Source organism: Anopheles moucheti, chromosome 3, assembly GCF_943734755.1.
Source record: "Anopheles moucheti chromosome 3, idAnoMoucSN_F20_07, whole genome shotgun sequence".
Taxonomy (NCBI): domain Eukaryota; kingdom Metazoa; phylum Arthropoda; class Insecta; order Diptera; family Culicidae; genus Anopheles; species Anopheles moucheti.
The window spans coordinates 50,392,125-50,406,970 of record NC_069141.1 but is presented as its reverse complement, the minus strand read 5'-3'; the positions used below and the strand labels follow the sequence as shown (position 1 = coordinate 50,406,970).

General features: G+C 39.8%; 1 protein-coding gene across 1 annotated transcript in view; it reads right to left on the bottom strand.

Annotated features, from left to right (window-relative positions):
• Positions 1-251: 251 nt before the first annotated feature.
• LOC128302791 (uncharacterized) overlaps positions 252-14,846 on the bottom strand; it is a 33,053-nt gene continuing 18,458 nt past the window's right edge. Inside the window, exons 3-7 of the mRNA XM_053039643.1 lie at positions 12,543-12,763; positions 12,248-12,438; positions 11,790-12,012; positions 9,041-9,322; positions 252-826 (exon numbers count right to left, since the gene is read on the bottom strand). Of these exons, the coding sequence (XP_052895603.1) occupies positions 252-826; positions 9,041-9,322; positions 11,790-12,012; positions 12,248-12,438; positions 12,543-12,763 (1,492 nt within the window). The remainder of the gene's footprint in view (positions 827-9,040; positions 9,323-11,789; positions 12,013-12,247; positions 12,439-12,542; positions 12,764-14,846) is intronic.

Genomic DNA, 14,846 nt, shown 5'->3' with positions numbered 1-14,846 from the left:
GCACAACTTTACAGAAATAATATTTATCTACCAACAAGTAGTTTAAAGTTTTATAAATATTACTCAAAACTAAATTGCAAACCACAGTTACGTGTAAGCGGTTCACATCAACAAAATAAATTAGAAACGTTTTGAGAATGAAAGTAAAATAACAAATCAAATCAATCGTTAATGCGAAGTCAATTCAATGCGGATGCTCGTAGTGAACTGCATTCTACAAGTAAACTCGCGGTTACCACTGTTCCTCTTTTTTACATTACACTTTCCTGCTGCTGTTGTTGCTGCTGCTGCTGTTGTTGGTGTTGTTGTTGTTCTAGCATTGGATTGCACATGCCAATCATGTGTTGCCCCATCCCTACGTTAGGAGCTCCTAAGCTAACCATGTTCGGACCATTGTTAGACGGTACTGCGAAGTGGTGCGATGGGATTGATTGTTGCTGGATTCCAGGATGTTGAAGATGCATTGGATTCGGTTGCTGTGGAACCGAGCCGGGAGTTGGACGATGATGAGTTCCACCCGGTGGTGTACCTGGGTGGCCGGTCGGTGTGGAGGGACACGAGATTGTTGGATTGTCCTGGTTGCAAAAGTATGAATTCTGCATCGAGTAAAGCCGATCAATTGGGTTAACCATTGGACCGATAGGCTCGTGGGAGGCTGTGGGACCTCCGTTGCCGGTTCCACCGTTCGTCAGTGTGCCCCCGTTCATGGACGAAGCCAACTGTTGCAGCGAAACACCATAGTCCATGCTGGTTCCATTGGAGGGTAGCATCGTTGTCGAGTCGAGTGCCATGTTTTCCGTCTTAATGCTAGTGTTTACATGATGTTCTAGTTAGGGGAATCAATGGAAAAGGCAAAGCATGAAAAATGTGATGAAAATTGATTAAAAACCAACGTTCAGGGTCGGTTAAGCAAATCGGGTAGGTTGGAAGAAGAGTTATGTTGTACTGTTGAGAGTATTGTTGTTGTAAACCCTTTTTTACACACACACATAGAAGTTAAGCTACATTCCGTAGCTAAATTTTGATTAGTGATTATCGACCTACCAGTACAAGCAGACAGTTTAACAGATTTATGCTTTGCCTGGTACTATTTTTTTATTGCTTTAATAGTTACCGCGATCTGCATATAATTTTACACGCCAGTGCATCGATTTCCATGTGGAGTTTATTCCTCAAGGCACTGGGTTCAGAGGAAAACTCATTTCACCCCACGGGTATGAAATTTTAATCCAAATGGCATGAGACTTTGTAGTCGTACTAGAAATGGCCCAGAACGAAGACCTAGGAAATAAGGCCTTTATTTTTATTTGGCCATCTTTAGAACATTCGATTTCTTAATAACGCAAATTTCCATAAAGTTATTTTTGTTATTTTCTTCAAATTTGATCCAGAAATGTAACAGGTGGGCTGATAATTGTTTGGCCTAACACATTTATCGCGCTAGAAGATTTTTATCCATATCATATTTCGTTTGTACCAACCTTCAAAGGAATTCTGTCCAAATTTGACAGCACTCGGGCCACAACCTAATGAGCTAGAGCATTTTGTGTGACGCAATTTTTGTGCTTTGAGTAATCATGGAAAAGAAGGAATTTCGCGTGATGATAAAATATTAGTTTTTAAAGGGGAAACATATAGTTAAAGCCAAAAATTGACTTGATGAAGAGTCTTTGGACACTGCTCTACCAAAATCAACCATCAGATATTGGTATGCTAATTTTAAAAGTGGTAAAATGAGCACTGAAGGTGGTGAACACAGTGGACGCCCAAAAGAGGTGGTTACTGATGAAAACATTAAAAAAAAAATCACAAAATTATTAAGAACACCCATAATGTGAAGCTGATCGAGATAGCTGACACCCTAAAGATGTCTAAGGAACGTGTTGGACATATCGTTCACGAGTATTTGGATATGCGATAGCTCTGTGCAAAATGGCTGCCGCGCGAGCTCACATTTGAACAAAAGCAACAACAAGTTGATGATTCGGAGCAGAGTTTGGAGCTGTTTAAGAGAAATAAATCCGAGTTTTTGCGTCAGTATGTTACTGTGGATGAGTCTTGGCTTCTCCACTTCACTCCAAAGTCCAATAGACAGTCATTCGAGTGGACTGGACGCGATGAACTTGCTCCAAAGCGGGGTAAAACGCAACAATCAGCTGGCAAGGTTATGGCGTCAATTTTTTTGGGATTTGCGAGGAATAATCTTCATCAACTATCTTGAGAAAGGAAAAACCATTAACAGCGACTATTACATCAAATTTTTGGAGCGATTGAAGAACGAAATCGCCAAAAAACGACCGCATTTGAAGAAAAAAAAGTTTTGTTTCGTCAAGAAAACGCACCGTGCCACAAACCTGTGAAAACAATGGCAAAATTTCATGAATTAGGCTACGAAATGCTTCGCCACCCACCGTATTTCATAGATCTGGCTTTCAGTGACTAATTCCTATTCTTAGATCCCAAAAAGATGTCCTCTGAGAAGAAATTTTCGTCAGATAAAGAGGTGTTCGCCGAAACTGAGGGCTTTTTTGAGGAAAAGGACAAATACTACTACAAAAAGGGTATCGAAAAATTTAAAGACCGCTATATGTGGTGTATCGCCCTTGAAAGGACGTATGTTGAATACAAAAAAATAATTTGGCCAAAAAAAAGTGTTTTACTGTCACAGGCCAAACAATTATCAGCCCACCTGTTATTCCAACACGTGTATCATTTTATCACAAATTTTAATCAGTATAAAATCCATGAATGTGCATATGTATCAAATTTTGGATGCTCGTTTTTCTTATTCGATTTTACCCTATTTTGTACCCTACAAAACACAACATAAACAACCGAAAATAGGCCCATATGCTATCGTTTAAAACAAGCTGAACACTGTAGTTCAATAAATACAGCTTTGTTATACAAATTAGTTTTACGCTTGCAGTTTCAAACGTTGAAATGCAATGGATTAATAATATAGAAACATTGTAGATTTATTACCAAATTTTAAACACTGATCACAAAAATGGATTGCTAGTTTTTTCCACATGATAAGAGAATATTTTTGTGTACAGACATGTTAAATACCGTTTTGTAAGCCGCGCATTATAAAGCTCGTGTTTTCTTATCTATCAAATTATACGTGTTATGAATTGCTAGAAGAAACTCGTACATTAATAATTTTATTTATAGAATCATTTTGCTGCCTTTCATTAACCCCACTTTGTTCCAGAAAACATGCGGGGCGATCTATTTTTGGGACAACCTGTTGTTTATAGGCAACCCGCTGATGCATTTCCGACGAAAGCCGTACAGAAATTGTACGATTTATTCAATTTACGCCCAACCGGCCAACCACACGCAATAGTAGCATTATTTGTACGAAAGACACGATGGCTCGTAATGCCCACACGTGACTGCTTCCAAGGATGGTTCATAATGTCGTGGGATCAACGAGAATTGTGATGGTGTAAAATTATATCACATCCGAAAAAGATGCGCCACCGAGAAACATTCCCGTACGGTCGGGAAGGTGGGCATTTTGCTGCAGATTATCGATGGTGCTGGGCATCGCATCCCGTGTGCGTTATGTGATTTGTGCTATAGCACATGAGCACACAAATGGCAAGGAATGTACCATATCTTCCAGGTTTTATGTGCCTTACGGTACGGTACAGCAAGTCGTGAAACTTGCTTCCCTTGGTGGTATCGAACGATACGATCAGCTTTAAGGTTTCTTCCATTCTGCCTGCGACCGAGAGCGAGAGACGCCGGTGTGAGAAAATCCTGTGCAACTTAATAAATCACAACATCATCCCCGCCAGTTACCCGGTACTGACACTCGGGCACAAAGGGGAGCCACATTTCAGGCAAAAATCCATCGGACTTAAGCTCGTTTATGATGGAGTAAGCTCCGAACCGATGGCAAACCACGGAACCGGGTCTGCGTGCAGGGATGAACACGAACCAAACGAATAATGTTGTAGGATTTTCTTCAAACGATGGCTCCTTTTGCAAACGATGAATCTTCGTCCGTTTCGGTATTCGGTTGGCGTTTTCCCAGCTACGATTTAATCGCAGCAGAAGCCGGGACGGAAGAGCCGGGACGCAAGGTGTTTGTCTGTGGCTTTGTGTGCTTGTGTGCCTGGGTGTGTTCTCGTGTGCGCAAAGAAACGCGGCATGAATTCCTTGCTAATACCATCGGTAAATAGCGTCACAGGGCGCTCCGCTCTGTGTGTGTCTGACTACGGACTATCTTTTCCATTCTTTACTGTCTTCAAAGCTCCTTCAAGGATGTGTATACGCGCTGGAATATGGCGGATGGCGGTGGAAACAGAAACGAAAGACGGCCATGCTGGTCGAAGAAAACTCCACACCATTGGGAAAATCGGGTTTTTCCAACACACAAACCAACCGTATCGTCCTTTGCGGGAACCCCATTGAGAAAAGGGACGAACCTTTTTTCCATCGCATGGCCGGGATGAGGAATTTTTCTTTCGACAGACCGGCATGTTCCGGCGGCCATTCGTGTTTGACTGCCAAGCGGTGCTGGGAAAGGGAGGCAGCAGCAAGCAAGGCAACAGTGGGAGGCGTAAAACTTTTCCAACAAAAAAAAGAGTAAAAATCCCATGAAACAAGGGAAACGTTGCCACCCATGTTGCATGGCAGCCAGTTAGTAGCCAAATCCTACGGGAAGCACATCTGATGTCTGAAGCTGTTTCAGCGGGAGCTGTTGGCGTTTTTGTTTGACCGAAGGCAGTGGGTTTGGGGTATCCGCTTTTCTGGTATGGAAACATTTTCCCTTCCAACTTACAGCACGCTGGGCAATGATTGAAGATAGGTAAGGCAGTTTTATTGATTTTCTATGCTTGTCTCTGCCGTAGCGTTTCGGTGGGATTTTACGTTGGCGCTGAGGCACAGGTAGACTACCGTTTAAACGGTACAAAATGCATTGAAGTTAAAGAAAACTATTAAAAAGTGTTACAAAGCTATACATTTTCCCTATATTTTGATAAATTTATGTATAAGCTCAATATGTCGGCTGAATCTTTCAATCTAAACAAATCAGTACTTAATGCATTTTTTCAATAGGGAGCAATATCATAAAATGTTTCTTCTAATTTTTAATCAGCACAACAACCTCCAAAGATCTCGATCTACCATTTCTTTCACCGCAGCTTGATAATCAGGCCTGCGTACGGGAGAATGGTCTAGATGGGATTTTACACCGGTCCCGTCGTGTGAAGACCAGTGTTGCTACCAATACATGAATAAAGCCTCCCTAAAAAAGTATAATTTTAGAATTTGTAAAAAATAGTTCAATATCTCAATAAAAATTGTATGTAAAAGAACAGATGAGAACACAATAACACATATGGATATGACAATAACAAAACAAACAATTACAAAAATTAAAACAACACACATTTCATGAACAATGAAAGAAGTGAGTGAACAATTAATTTGAACAACATTTGATTGACAGTAATTTGAAGCTTATAATTGCTGCAAATTTGTAATAATTTAAAAAAAATTAAAATTCTCGAAATTTAAAATCGGAATTCACACGCAAAAAAAACAGGATGCAATACTAAAAATCGACATTTCCAAACAATTTGCTGGCACGTAAATTATTCACCTTAAGGTGTCGATTAAGGGTGTTAAAAGTTGCAAACTTTTCTTCCCTGTTTTTTTTCTCTCACTCTATAATATCAAAGACAATATACTATGCTTTGTTTTGCATGCAGAGCAGGTTGCAAAGGCAAAATACAGAAAACAACCCTAGAATACAAAAAAAGCCCAACTTGAAGCCGTTTAACAGTAAGGAAAAGTTTTCCACCATTCCTGTTCAGTTTTTTGTGGTTGTTTAGTTCGCTTTTGTTTCTATATCTTTGAATTTCAGTTTGGTTCATGGTATGTTTGGATCCAGTTAAGAGCAAACGGATCTTCTATCGGAGTTGCCCGACAGGATCGTTTGTTGAAAAGAATCGGGACGGAAATGTCACGAATCGTGCATCGTTTGTTTGTCCGTCAGTCTTCTTTTAGTGCGGGAAGAGCTATGCGCGTTTGATCGGAAAAATCGCTAAGAAAAGAAACGATGGCAAATGGGAGAGACAGATAGAAAGCAAGCGAGGCGGTTACAGTAGCGATGGAATGTTTTTCGAGCACAGAAAATTGTCTCCATGACGGCAAGGAACGTACCGTCCTTCCAACCGTGAAGAAGTTTGGTTAGGCTTTTCTTTCTTATTACTTGTTGGTCGTTTTTGTGTCATACATAAAAGAATCCACTGCCCTCGTTGTTGGAAAAGTTTCGATTCATTGCTTGAATAGGCAGACAGCGCGTCCAAGCTCGAACGGAGCAAATTTTTGTTTCCAAACGCGAAAAAATAAAACAATTCGACGAATAATGTGACGAATTTTTCTTTTTCGTTACGATGTTTGATGTTTGTCGTTAGAAAACAACAGTTTACATCTTCGTACACAACAGCTTTTTTTAAATGTAAAACTTATCATATTTCCAAAATAAAGTTAAACAAAAGTATACCAATCATAATGGATAAAAAATACACAGCTTTGCTGTAAAACAACGTACGTCCTCGCTGCTAGATAACGCGTAAATACTAAAAGCAAATAAACCATTTATCCCACCGATCGGAAAACGAAATGTTTTGCTGGATGTTCATCCGCTACACAACTCTCATAATCCACCGGTATTTGCGATATTTACGACTGCATGGCATAGAATAACTCACTGCTTGTTTAACTTTTTGTTTCGCGTGTGTTTGTTCAGGAAACGCGCTGCGTACCTTTTGGGTGATTTGGGGATTTCACTCCGTTTTTTAGTCCAGATAGGAAAAAAGTCATGATCACAAGCGATAATCTGTGCTGGGAAATAGATGAAATTTGTTTTTGCTTGATCACGTGGTAGGTGGTGCTTTGATTTACCCCCTGGATTAGGGGTTTGGTTTGAAAACCAGACGAAAAAGACAAAAACGCAGTGAAAATTCCGTCCGCAGCGGTTTAACAAGGAGTGAAGAATTTGCACTTATAAATTACACTGCAGCATAGTAGTGATTGCTAGTCAGGCAGCTAGAGTGCATATAAAAAATGAAATATCTATGAAAGTTAAAAGTTTTAAAGAAGCAGTTTTTAGTAAAGAAAGTAATGGTTTTTCCTTCCTCAAATGATATGCTAACTGTCTTTTAAGCACAACTTTAAACTTTAAACGGAGGAGTTCATTTTAACATGTGCAGTTTTTGAAGATGAGAAGTTGTGCATAACGCAGTTGCTGATAACTCACGTTACATTCTAGAATCACCTTGAGCATGTCCAATCCACATACTAGAGATACTCTCTGTTAAGTTCGCATATGTTAAAGAATTATTGTATACAGGGGAGAATCAACATTTTAGACATTCTACAGTAATACCTAACTAAAGCTAGTCCACAAACTACTTTAATCGAAATCCATAATCAAAAATCCAACAACGTCATGACATGTCCCTCGGCATGTAAAAGAACATATCAGTAGTTTCTAAATTAATAGTGGATGGCCCTAAGAGAGACATTTCTTCAGGTTACTGTTACCAAACTGTTACCGGCATAAGGAAGAATAATAATTTCACATCTCCTACCAGAGTCAAGTTAAGTCAGAGAATTTCCAAATTAGATAACAGACGGGGTTTAGTTTTTAACTTCCAGGACCTTTGGATCTTGACAGCTTACAAAGTTTATTCATGAATCATACCATATGGTGGCTTTTCTATTTTTTTTATTATACTCACTAAATAATTTAATCTCTTATCAATAGGCACAGTCGAAACCATGTTCTACGATTTGTATACGCTGGAAATGCACCATTTTCATCACCAAGCAGAGTGTAATGCTTGTTTATTGATTTTTTTTTAGATACGGGTTACACGCTGAATGAAAATTCGGTCATTAATAATATGAATCTTTCAAAAATAAGTTTCATAGGTATATACCAAGGTCTGTGTATGATAGAGAACCAACCAACGAAAGAGAGGATAGAGAGGATTTTAGAACCAAATCTAAAACAATAAAAATCTTGTTGCTATGACCGGCCCGTTTAATCAACACAACTACACACAAAACATTTGAATGGAAAAGGGCGTCCAAACGTCAAATCACGTGTAACGAACTTTTGGCTACTTGTCAAATTGCTCTATATTACTTGACCTCTATCCTACACAGACCTTGGGTATATACTAAAACAGTTAAAACAATCCATTTGGACATAAAAAAGAAGCGTGTGCAGAACAAATATTAAAAGCTATATGAAATCACCTATCAGTGACAAGTACAGCCTACTATATGGGTAGCGTAAAAAAGTATAGCGTACTGTCAGCTGAATGTGGTGGGTGGATTTTTCGCATTAAAGGATAAATGCTTTTACTTTCCACGCATCCACGCGTCCCAGCATGGCAGGATACTCAGTTTTACGACCATACATTCTTTTTTTTTTCGTCTCCCGACACCGTTTATGTTTGTGTTCGGTCGTTTGTTGTGACACTGTTTACGTTAAACCACTAACACCCTACGCCAATGCCATAGTTGAATGCATGCGTAGCAAAAGTTGCCCGTAGAGTTATTTTATTTGTCCATTTTTTTTGCTGTTTTATTTCTACCTCCAGTGGCGCTTCCCGATGTTACCGTGTAGTGTAAGGCACCTACGATGCTATAAGGGCACGTGTGAGGGAACAAGCGAGTTTTGGAACGGAACAAAAGTGAAAGTATCATAATGGTGGCGTGGATAAAGTTTTGTGAAAAAAGTCCCTCATACAACACAAAGTGAGGGGACACGCCTGAACAAAAACAAACCTCGTTGCTACCTGTTGTGGTTAAAGCGAAGGAAATAAGCCCGATGTGAGTGGATGTGTTTTGTTTGCATTGTTTTCACACACATCCGCCCGCCCCAATCGTTATCGTCCAGCCGAAAAGTGCGAATGACAAAGTGCAGGTGATTGTGGTCGACAAATTTAGGAATAATTGTGTGCGGATAAGACGAAAGTTGGCAGCTGTTTGGATTGCTTACCATTTGCAAAGGATTTCCCACCGAATCGTCCGCCCGGTGTCTGGGGATGATGTTGAGGATGCTGCTGATGCAGGTGATGGTGATGATGAAGGTGTTGGTTGGGAGTTGACATAGCCATGCGAAAGTAGTCGTCCTCGAGGTCCAGCTCTTCCTTCACGATCTTGTATGGGTCGGATCCTCCAAGACCGAGGCGTGCAGCCGTTCCACCGTACGGACCACCATCGTTGTCCGTAACGGTTCCCTCGTTGTCACTGCAGCTATCGTGAAGATAATTGTTTGATCCTGTGGATGGTACGATAACGATCGTGTTTAGAAAAGTGTTCTGAAGTGACGAAAAATTGATCTGTATTTCGTTGATCTATTTCGTGATCGTTTGCCGGAATATGGTTTATTAAATTATTTTTTCTAATAAAGTTCCAAGATTCCACTCCGTGACTTTTGATGTGTTATATCTTATCTTTTCATCTTTTTAACCAGGGGTCTTTCTTTTTGTAGCCTGCATTGCCACATTGACTGAAACTTCTTGTAGCTGGAGTCCACTTAGAGGTCATTAAATTATTACGTAACGCAAAAAAACAGTTCATTTTGAATCCGGTCCCTCCTATTATAACAAAACGCAACACTGGAAGCAAACTCGCACTATTAATTACTTGACATTTCGTCGACCTACCCCTATGTTACAAACAAAAAATCAGTAATTTATTCCATTGTATCGTATTTTGAGACATGCAAACCGAACAAACTTACTGCCTAGTAACTTTCTTAGAACTTTCTTCGATCTATATAGCCACAATACTGCCACAATCTGCCGCTTTGATCAACATAATTGGTATCGTAGATATGAATCAGGTAAATTAAACCCAGGTCAGGTTTTTAATGAATAACTCATCTTCAGGACGACAATTTGTATCCATGTCTCCGATCATTACATATCCCAAACCATGGACCACAAAAGTATCTCGTTTGGGAGCTTCCACTATATAGTACCCACGCATATTGAAGTCATCCATTATAAATAAGACTTCATGCATGAACGAATTTATTTATCAGCACTATTAACACAAGCATTCTTCGGTTACACCATTTCGTCGATTACACCGATCTATCGTTGAAACGATGAAGTCTCTTTGCTTGATCTGTTAATAATGTCTGACGCATTATTTATCACATTTTTTTACCAGCCTTTTTTCGGATAAAACACACTTTTAAAAGTTCTAAAAATGTCGATAACAGAAAACAAATGTGTATAACTACAATTGCTGTATTGCAGCACCGATCATGATGCCGCTTGTTTTAGTTGTCGATAGTCGATCATTGTTCCGAAAATGGGCGTCCGAGCAGTAAATGATGTTGTATGATGAAAACTGAAGTTCTGTGAGAAAGTTGATGCATTGGGTGCATCAAAAGGTAATGTTTGTACAATTTTGAACAACAATGTGGATATATTGCAGTTAATTTTAAAATGGATAAAGCATTTGCTCAAACACACTAGGTTTCTAGGTCTATTTAGAGCTCTTCAAGCTTCAAGCTAAACTGACGGGACATCAGAAAGTATCAAGACTGAGGTTGATTTTTGAATACCAACAAGTAGATGCATAACAAAGAATTTGTATAAACATCTCCAAAATAAATTATTCTTTCAGAAATTTACTATGAAGCGGGGATTTTCAAAATATTTTGTTGTATCTTGTTTTATGTTACGCAACACAAAGTTTAGCTCCATTTTCCCCCTATTTTGATTGTATATCACATTTACTTCATCATGTTTATTAAAGTTATACTTAAAATTCATTTTAACTAATGAGTCTAACAATTACACATAGTTTCATCAATATTATGCTCAAAATAGTACGATTAAATATCAACGCTATACATACACATGAACGAAGCAATAAAATTTGAGCTCTTTTATCACTTAAAAATCAGTTATTCCATTTAACGGACCTAAAAGATATTTCACGGTTTGATATTGATTTTCTTAGGGAGTAAAAAGTTCCCTCACCGTCTCTCCATAGTAAATGCAGTTAAAGGAATGGTATAGTCAGACTTGGTTGTCAAAAGTCCTCATCCTTATACGACACCTTGTCGACGAACAATATCACCCCCAAAGCTAAGATGTAAAATACAAAGCCGCTGCAAAGTGCGGTACCGGTAAGGGAAACGTTGGGAAAGGCATATTTGACACCCGTGAATTCCAACCCCGCCGTAGGTTGTTGTGGGCTCCGAGCTGTGTCACGATTGTATGATATTTATTTTTGGAAGCTCATTGAAAGCCACCCCTTTTCCCATGCCATCATTAAAAAGGCAACAAAGGCTGCCATTGCAGCGGCCAAGTGTTGATCTTTGCGTACACTACGCTGGGAGAGAAAGTGTTAAACGTTGTGGGTGTTTGAAATATGTGCCGACTGTCGGAAGGTCTATTGTTGCTCACCCGGTGGCTTGTAGGTTTCGGAAGGACCGGGAAGGTAAAAATGCAAATGTGGTAACCAGAGCAAACCTGGCGTTAGAGGTACGAATTCCATACACGTTCTACCGACCCGACCTCCCCCCTCGGAGAAGGAGGACCGGTTTGCTAGAGACATTCGGAAATTGACTTTCAACTCGCTCGAAACCGAAAGAGTTGGGTACCAGCACCGGTGAGGTGGAGATTCTTTGTACGGATGCGGCAAACCAACTAGAAGCTGTCGATGTGAAAAATTGACTCCTTCCGCACACTTTCCGGGTGGGAAGCAACCGAATTCGTACTTACTCGAGTTTTCGTCTTTGATGCGAAGTGACAATTTTCCACCGACGGCACTCTCGTTATCAGACAGTTCTTCCTGAGAATCGTTTCCTTTACCGTTGTTGCCGTTGTGGTTTTTGTTGCTACCGGTGTTTCCACCGCCACCGCCGTGGTGTGATGATTTGCCACCTTCCTTGAGCTGTTTCTTTTGGATTTTCTTCATCTTGGCGCGTTGGTTTTGGAACCATACCTGTACCATGGGAAGTGGTTGCAATGAATGAGTTTATGTTTTTTTGATAGTGTGTAGTAAAATTTAAACATTTCCGATTTCAAATTTCACCTTAGGCTTATCTACTTTAAGAGAAATGTAGAAGTGACTTAGAAGGTTTGATAATTTGTTACACTTAGAAGAAAGAATTTCACTCCACATCGTCTGGCCTAAGTGATCCAAAGTCTAGCACTAGGTTTTATTAATTCACCCTTACCTGTACGATCCTTATACTAAGCCCGGTATCTTTTGCTAATCCTTCGCGAATTTTCCGACACGGTTTGGGCGATATGTCGAACGAAGCCTTGAAGGCACGGCGCTGCTGTGTCGTTAGAATAGTCCGAGGTCGTTTCGGGCCCCGCCGACCGTCAATGCGCGTCTGGAACATGTCATCACAGCAGTAATCATCTGCAAGCAAAACAGACCGGAAAAAATCATTTTGCTATTAGCTCCCGGCATTAGCCGACCGATTAGTGGCGATATGGTGCCGTACACCTTCTTACCACACGTACCGTAACTGTAACCCTGGAACATTTCCACCTCCTTCTCGTAGTCGGGCCGGCAGAACAGCTGACTTTGCTTGATGACGTACTGATCGCCCTTCTGTAGCCGTACGCCGCAGACGACGCAGATGAAGCATTTCAGATGGAACACATTATCCAGGGCGCGCATTACCAGCTCGTCGGCACCAATCTTCTCACCACATCCGAGGCATCTGTTCCGGCCGTACAGTCTGGGCAACCGGATAGGGATGGAAGGGGTAAAGATTTTTAGCTAAACGGTTTTAGATTATCATTGCAAAACTTTTGCTTCCGACAAGCAATACGCCAACAGACAGGGCGAAGTACCCGTGCGCCTTGGCGGCAGTCTTCGCGGTCGTTGATTTTGCGACTTTTTGTCTTATCGTGGTGCTATCAATTGAAAGTGTCATAACGATTCTAACGATGATTTGAATGGTTATAAAACGACAATTTGAACCAATGAAGGAAGCTGACGTGGGCGATCAAAGTAGCCGTTGAGCAGAGACTTAATTCTCTTTGCACATGTTAGATTATTGTTTGCAAAACACGTCGAATATAATGTGTCTTATTTTAGGCTTTGTTATTTTATAACAAATTTTAGCAGATTTTTTTGGCGAAATCTTTTTGGTCGCATTATTTCTTCACAATTTTTTATTTTTTGTCTCGCCCTTCTTCGTCGGGGGGATGTATCTTCATTCATTCTTCAAAAATTCAATAACTGTCTGTAGCAATACAATGCGAAAATTTTATTCCACCTTCCGCTTGATAGATGTATGTTCATCGATTTTATCGCTGGCGACAGGCGATTACCCTTTTAGGTATGTCAGCAGTCTACCGTCATTCCGTACACATAAATGCATAAAAAAGAAAAAAAAAAACAACTAGTCATGCTGCTGTGACAAAAAAGAGTTATGAAAACGAAAAACAAATAGTGTACTATCATCGTCTGTGCACCGGACAAAACCGGGTACCGGTCTGAATGGACCATTTATCGTCTGCATGTTCGATGTTTCGGTGCCGCGGCCATGGGTTATGTTTTATGTCTTGTTAACGCTAGCCCTTTCCCTACCATTAACCACGTGTTCTGTCGATGGCTAACTATGCGCTTGTATACTCGCCACGATTCGACAATCCTGGGGCGTACAGGACGTCGTGGGTATGATGATGCTGAATCAATCTCGCTGCATTATAGGTCCCACATACGCGCGCAAGAATTGACAAATTGCCCATAATTTATTTTACACCACATTGTGATTGTCATTAAAATTCAATCTATCATATCCACCTAACAATACGCAATCGCTCCCTTCTCTGTTTTTATTTTCCTTTTATGGGTGAGATTTCTATCCTGGGTCGTTTGCTAGGGTTGCTTGCAAACGTATTGTGAAGGTACGTGCTCTATGGAACCGTTGCCAGATGCTAAAGGGGTACCTTCTTGTGTTTGTTTGAGGGATGCAGCCGAGTTCTACAAGTTTGTGCCCTCACCGCAACATAAACGAACTCAAAAACTTGCTTGCAAAGATTTGTCAGGAACCACAACCGTAAAATAGACATACAATTTTTTAAAATTATTATAAAATATACATAGAATTTAAAAAAGACATGAACATAAAGTATAAACAAATCGAAACATATTTTTTTAGCCAATGGTTAATATTAAACCATTACAATAGATTGATTCTTCTTCATCATCGGCACAATAACCTCAGGAGGTCTAGGCCTGCCATATTTGGCTTTCTTTGATTTTATTCACCCGTAGCCGGATAATTAGTCCTTCAGTTTATTTTGGAATTGGAATTAGAAATTTTGGACCGGTATCGTCGTGTGAGAAGATCTGCACCTCTACCAGTACACCACCGGTTCGTTCCTCAATAGAATGATGTACAATGATAAAAGTGTTGTGTTGTGATGTGTTACGAGCATAAGCTGTTTTGGTTTTAAATTTACGAACATACTTTACTAAAGAAAGTATGAAACAAATTTTTCAATGTTCACATAAATGGAAAATTAGTTATGTATAATATTTATTTTTGTAGTAAGAAGTATTATGTTTAACAATTTTCCTTTTATTAAAGCATCAAAAGAATCCTTTATAAAAACAATCAGATCTTTTAAAGCCTGCAATTCCCCGGATTGTTGTAGTATTAAGTTGATCTTTCTTGCAGGTCTGAAAGTGTTCGTCATACACTATCAATATTCCCTATCATATATCAATATACCCTATCCCTATCATACCCTATCAAGCCACGGTTTGTTGTCTCTTTTTAATGTTTTAAGATAACTTTCGACGACAGC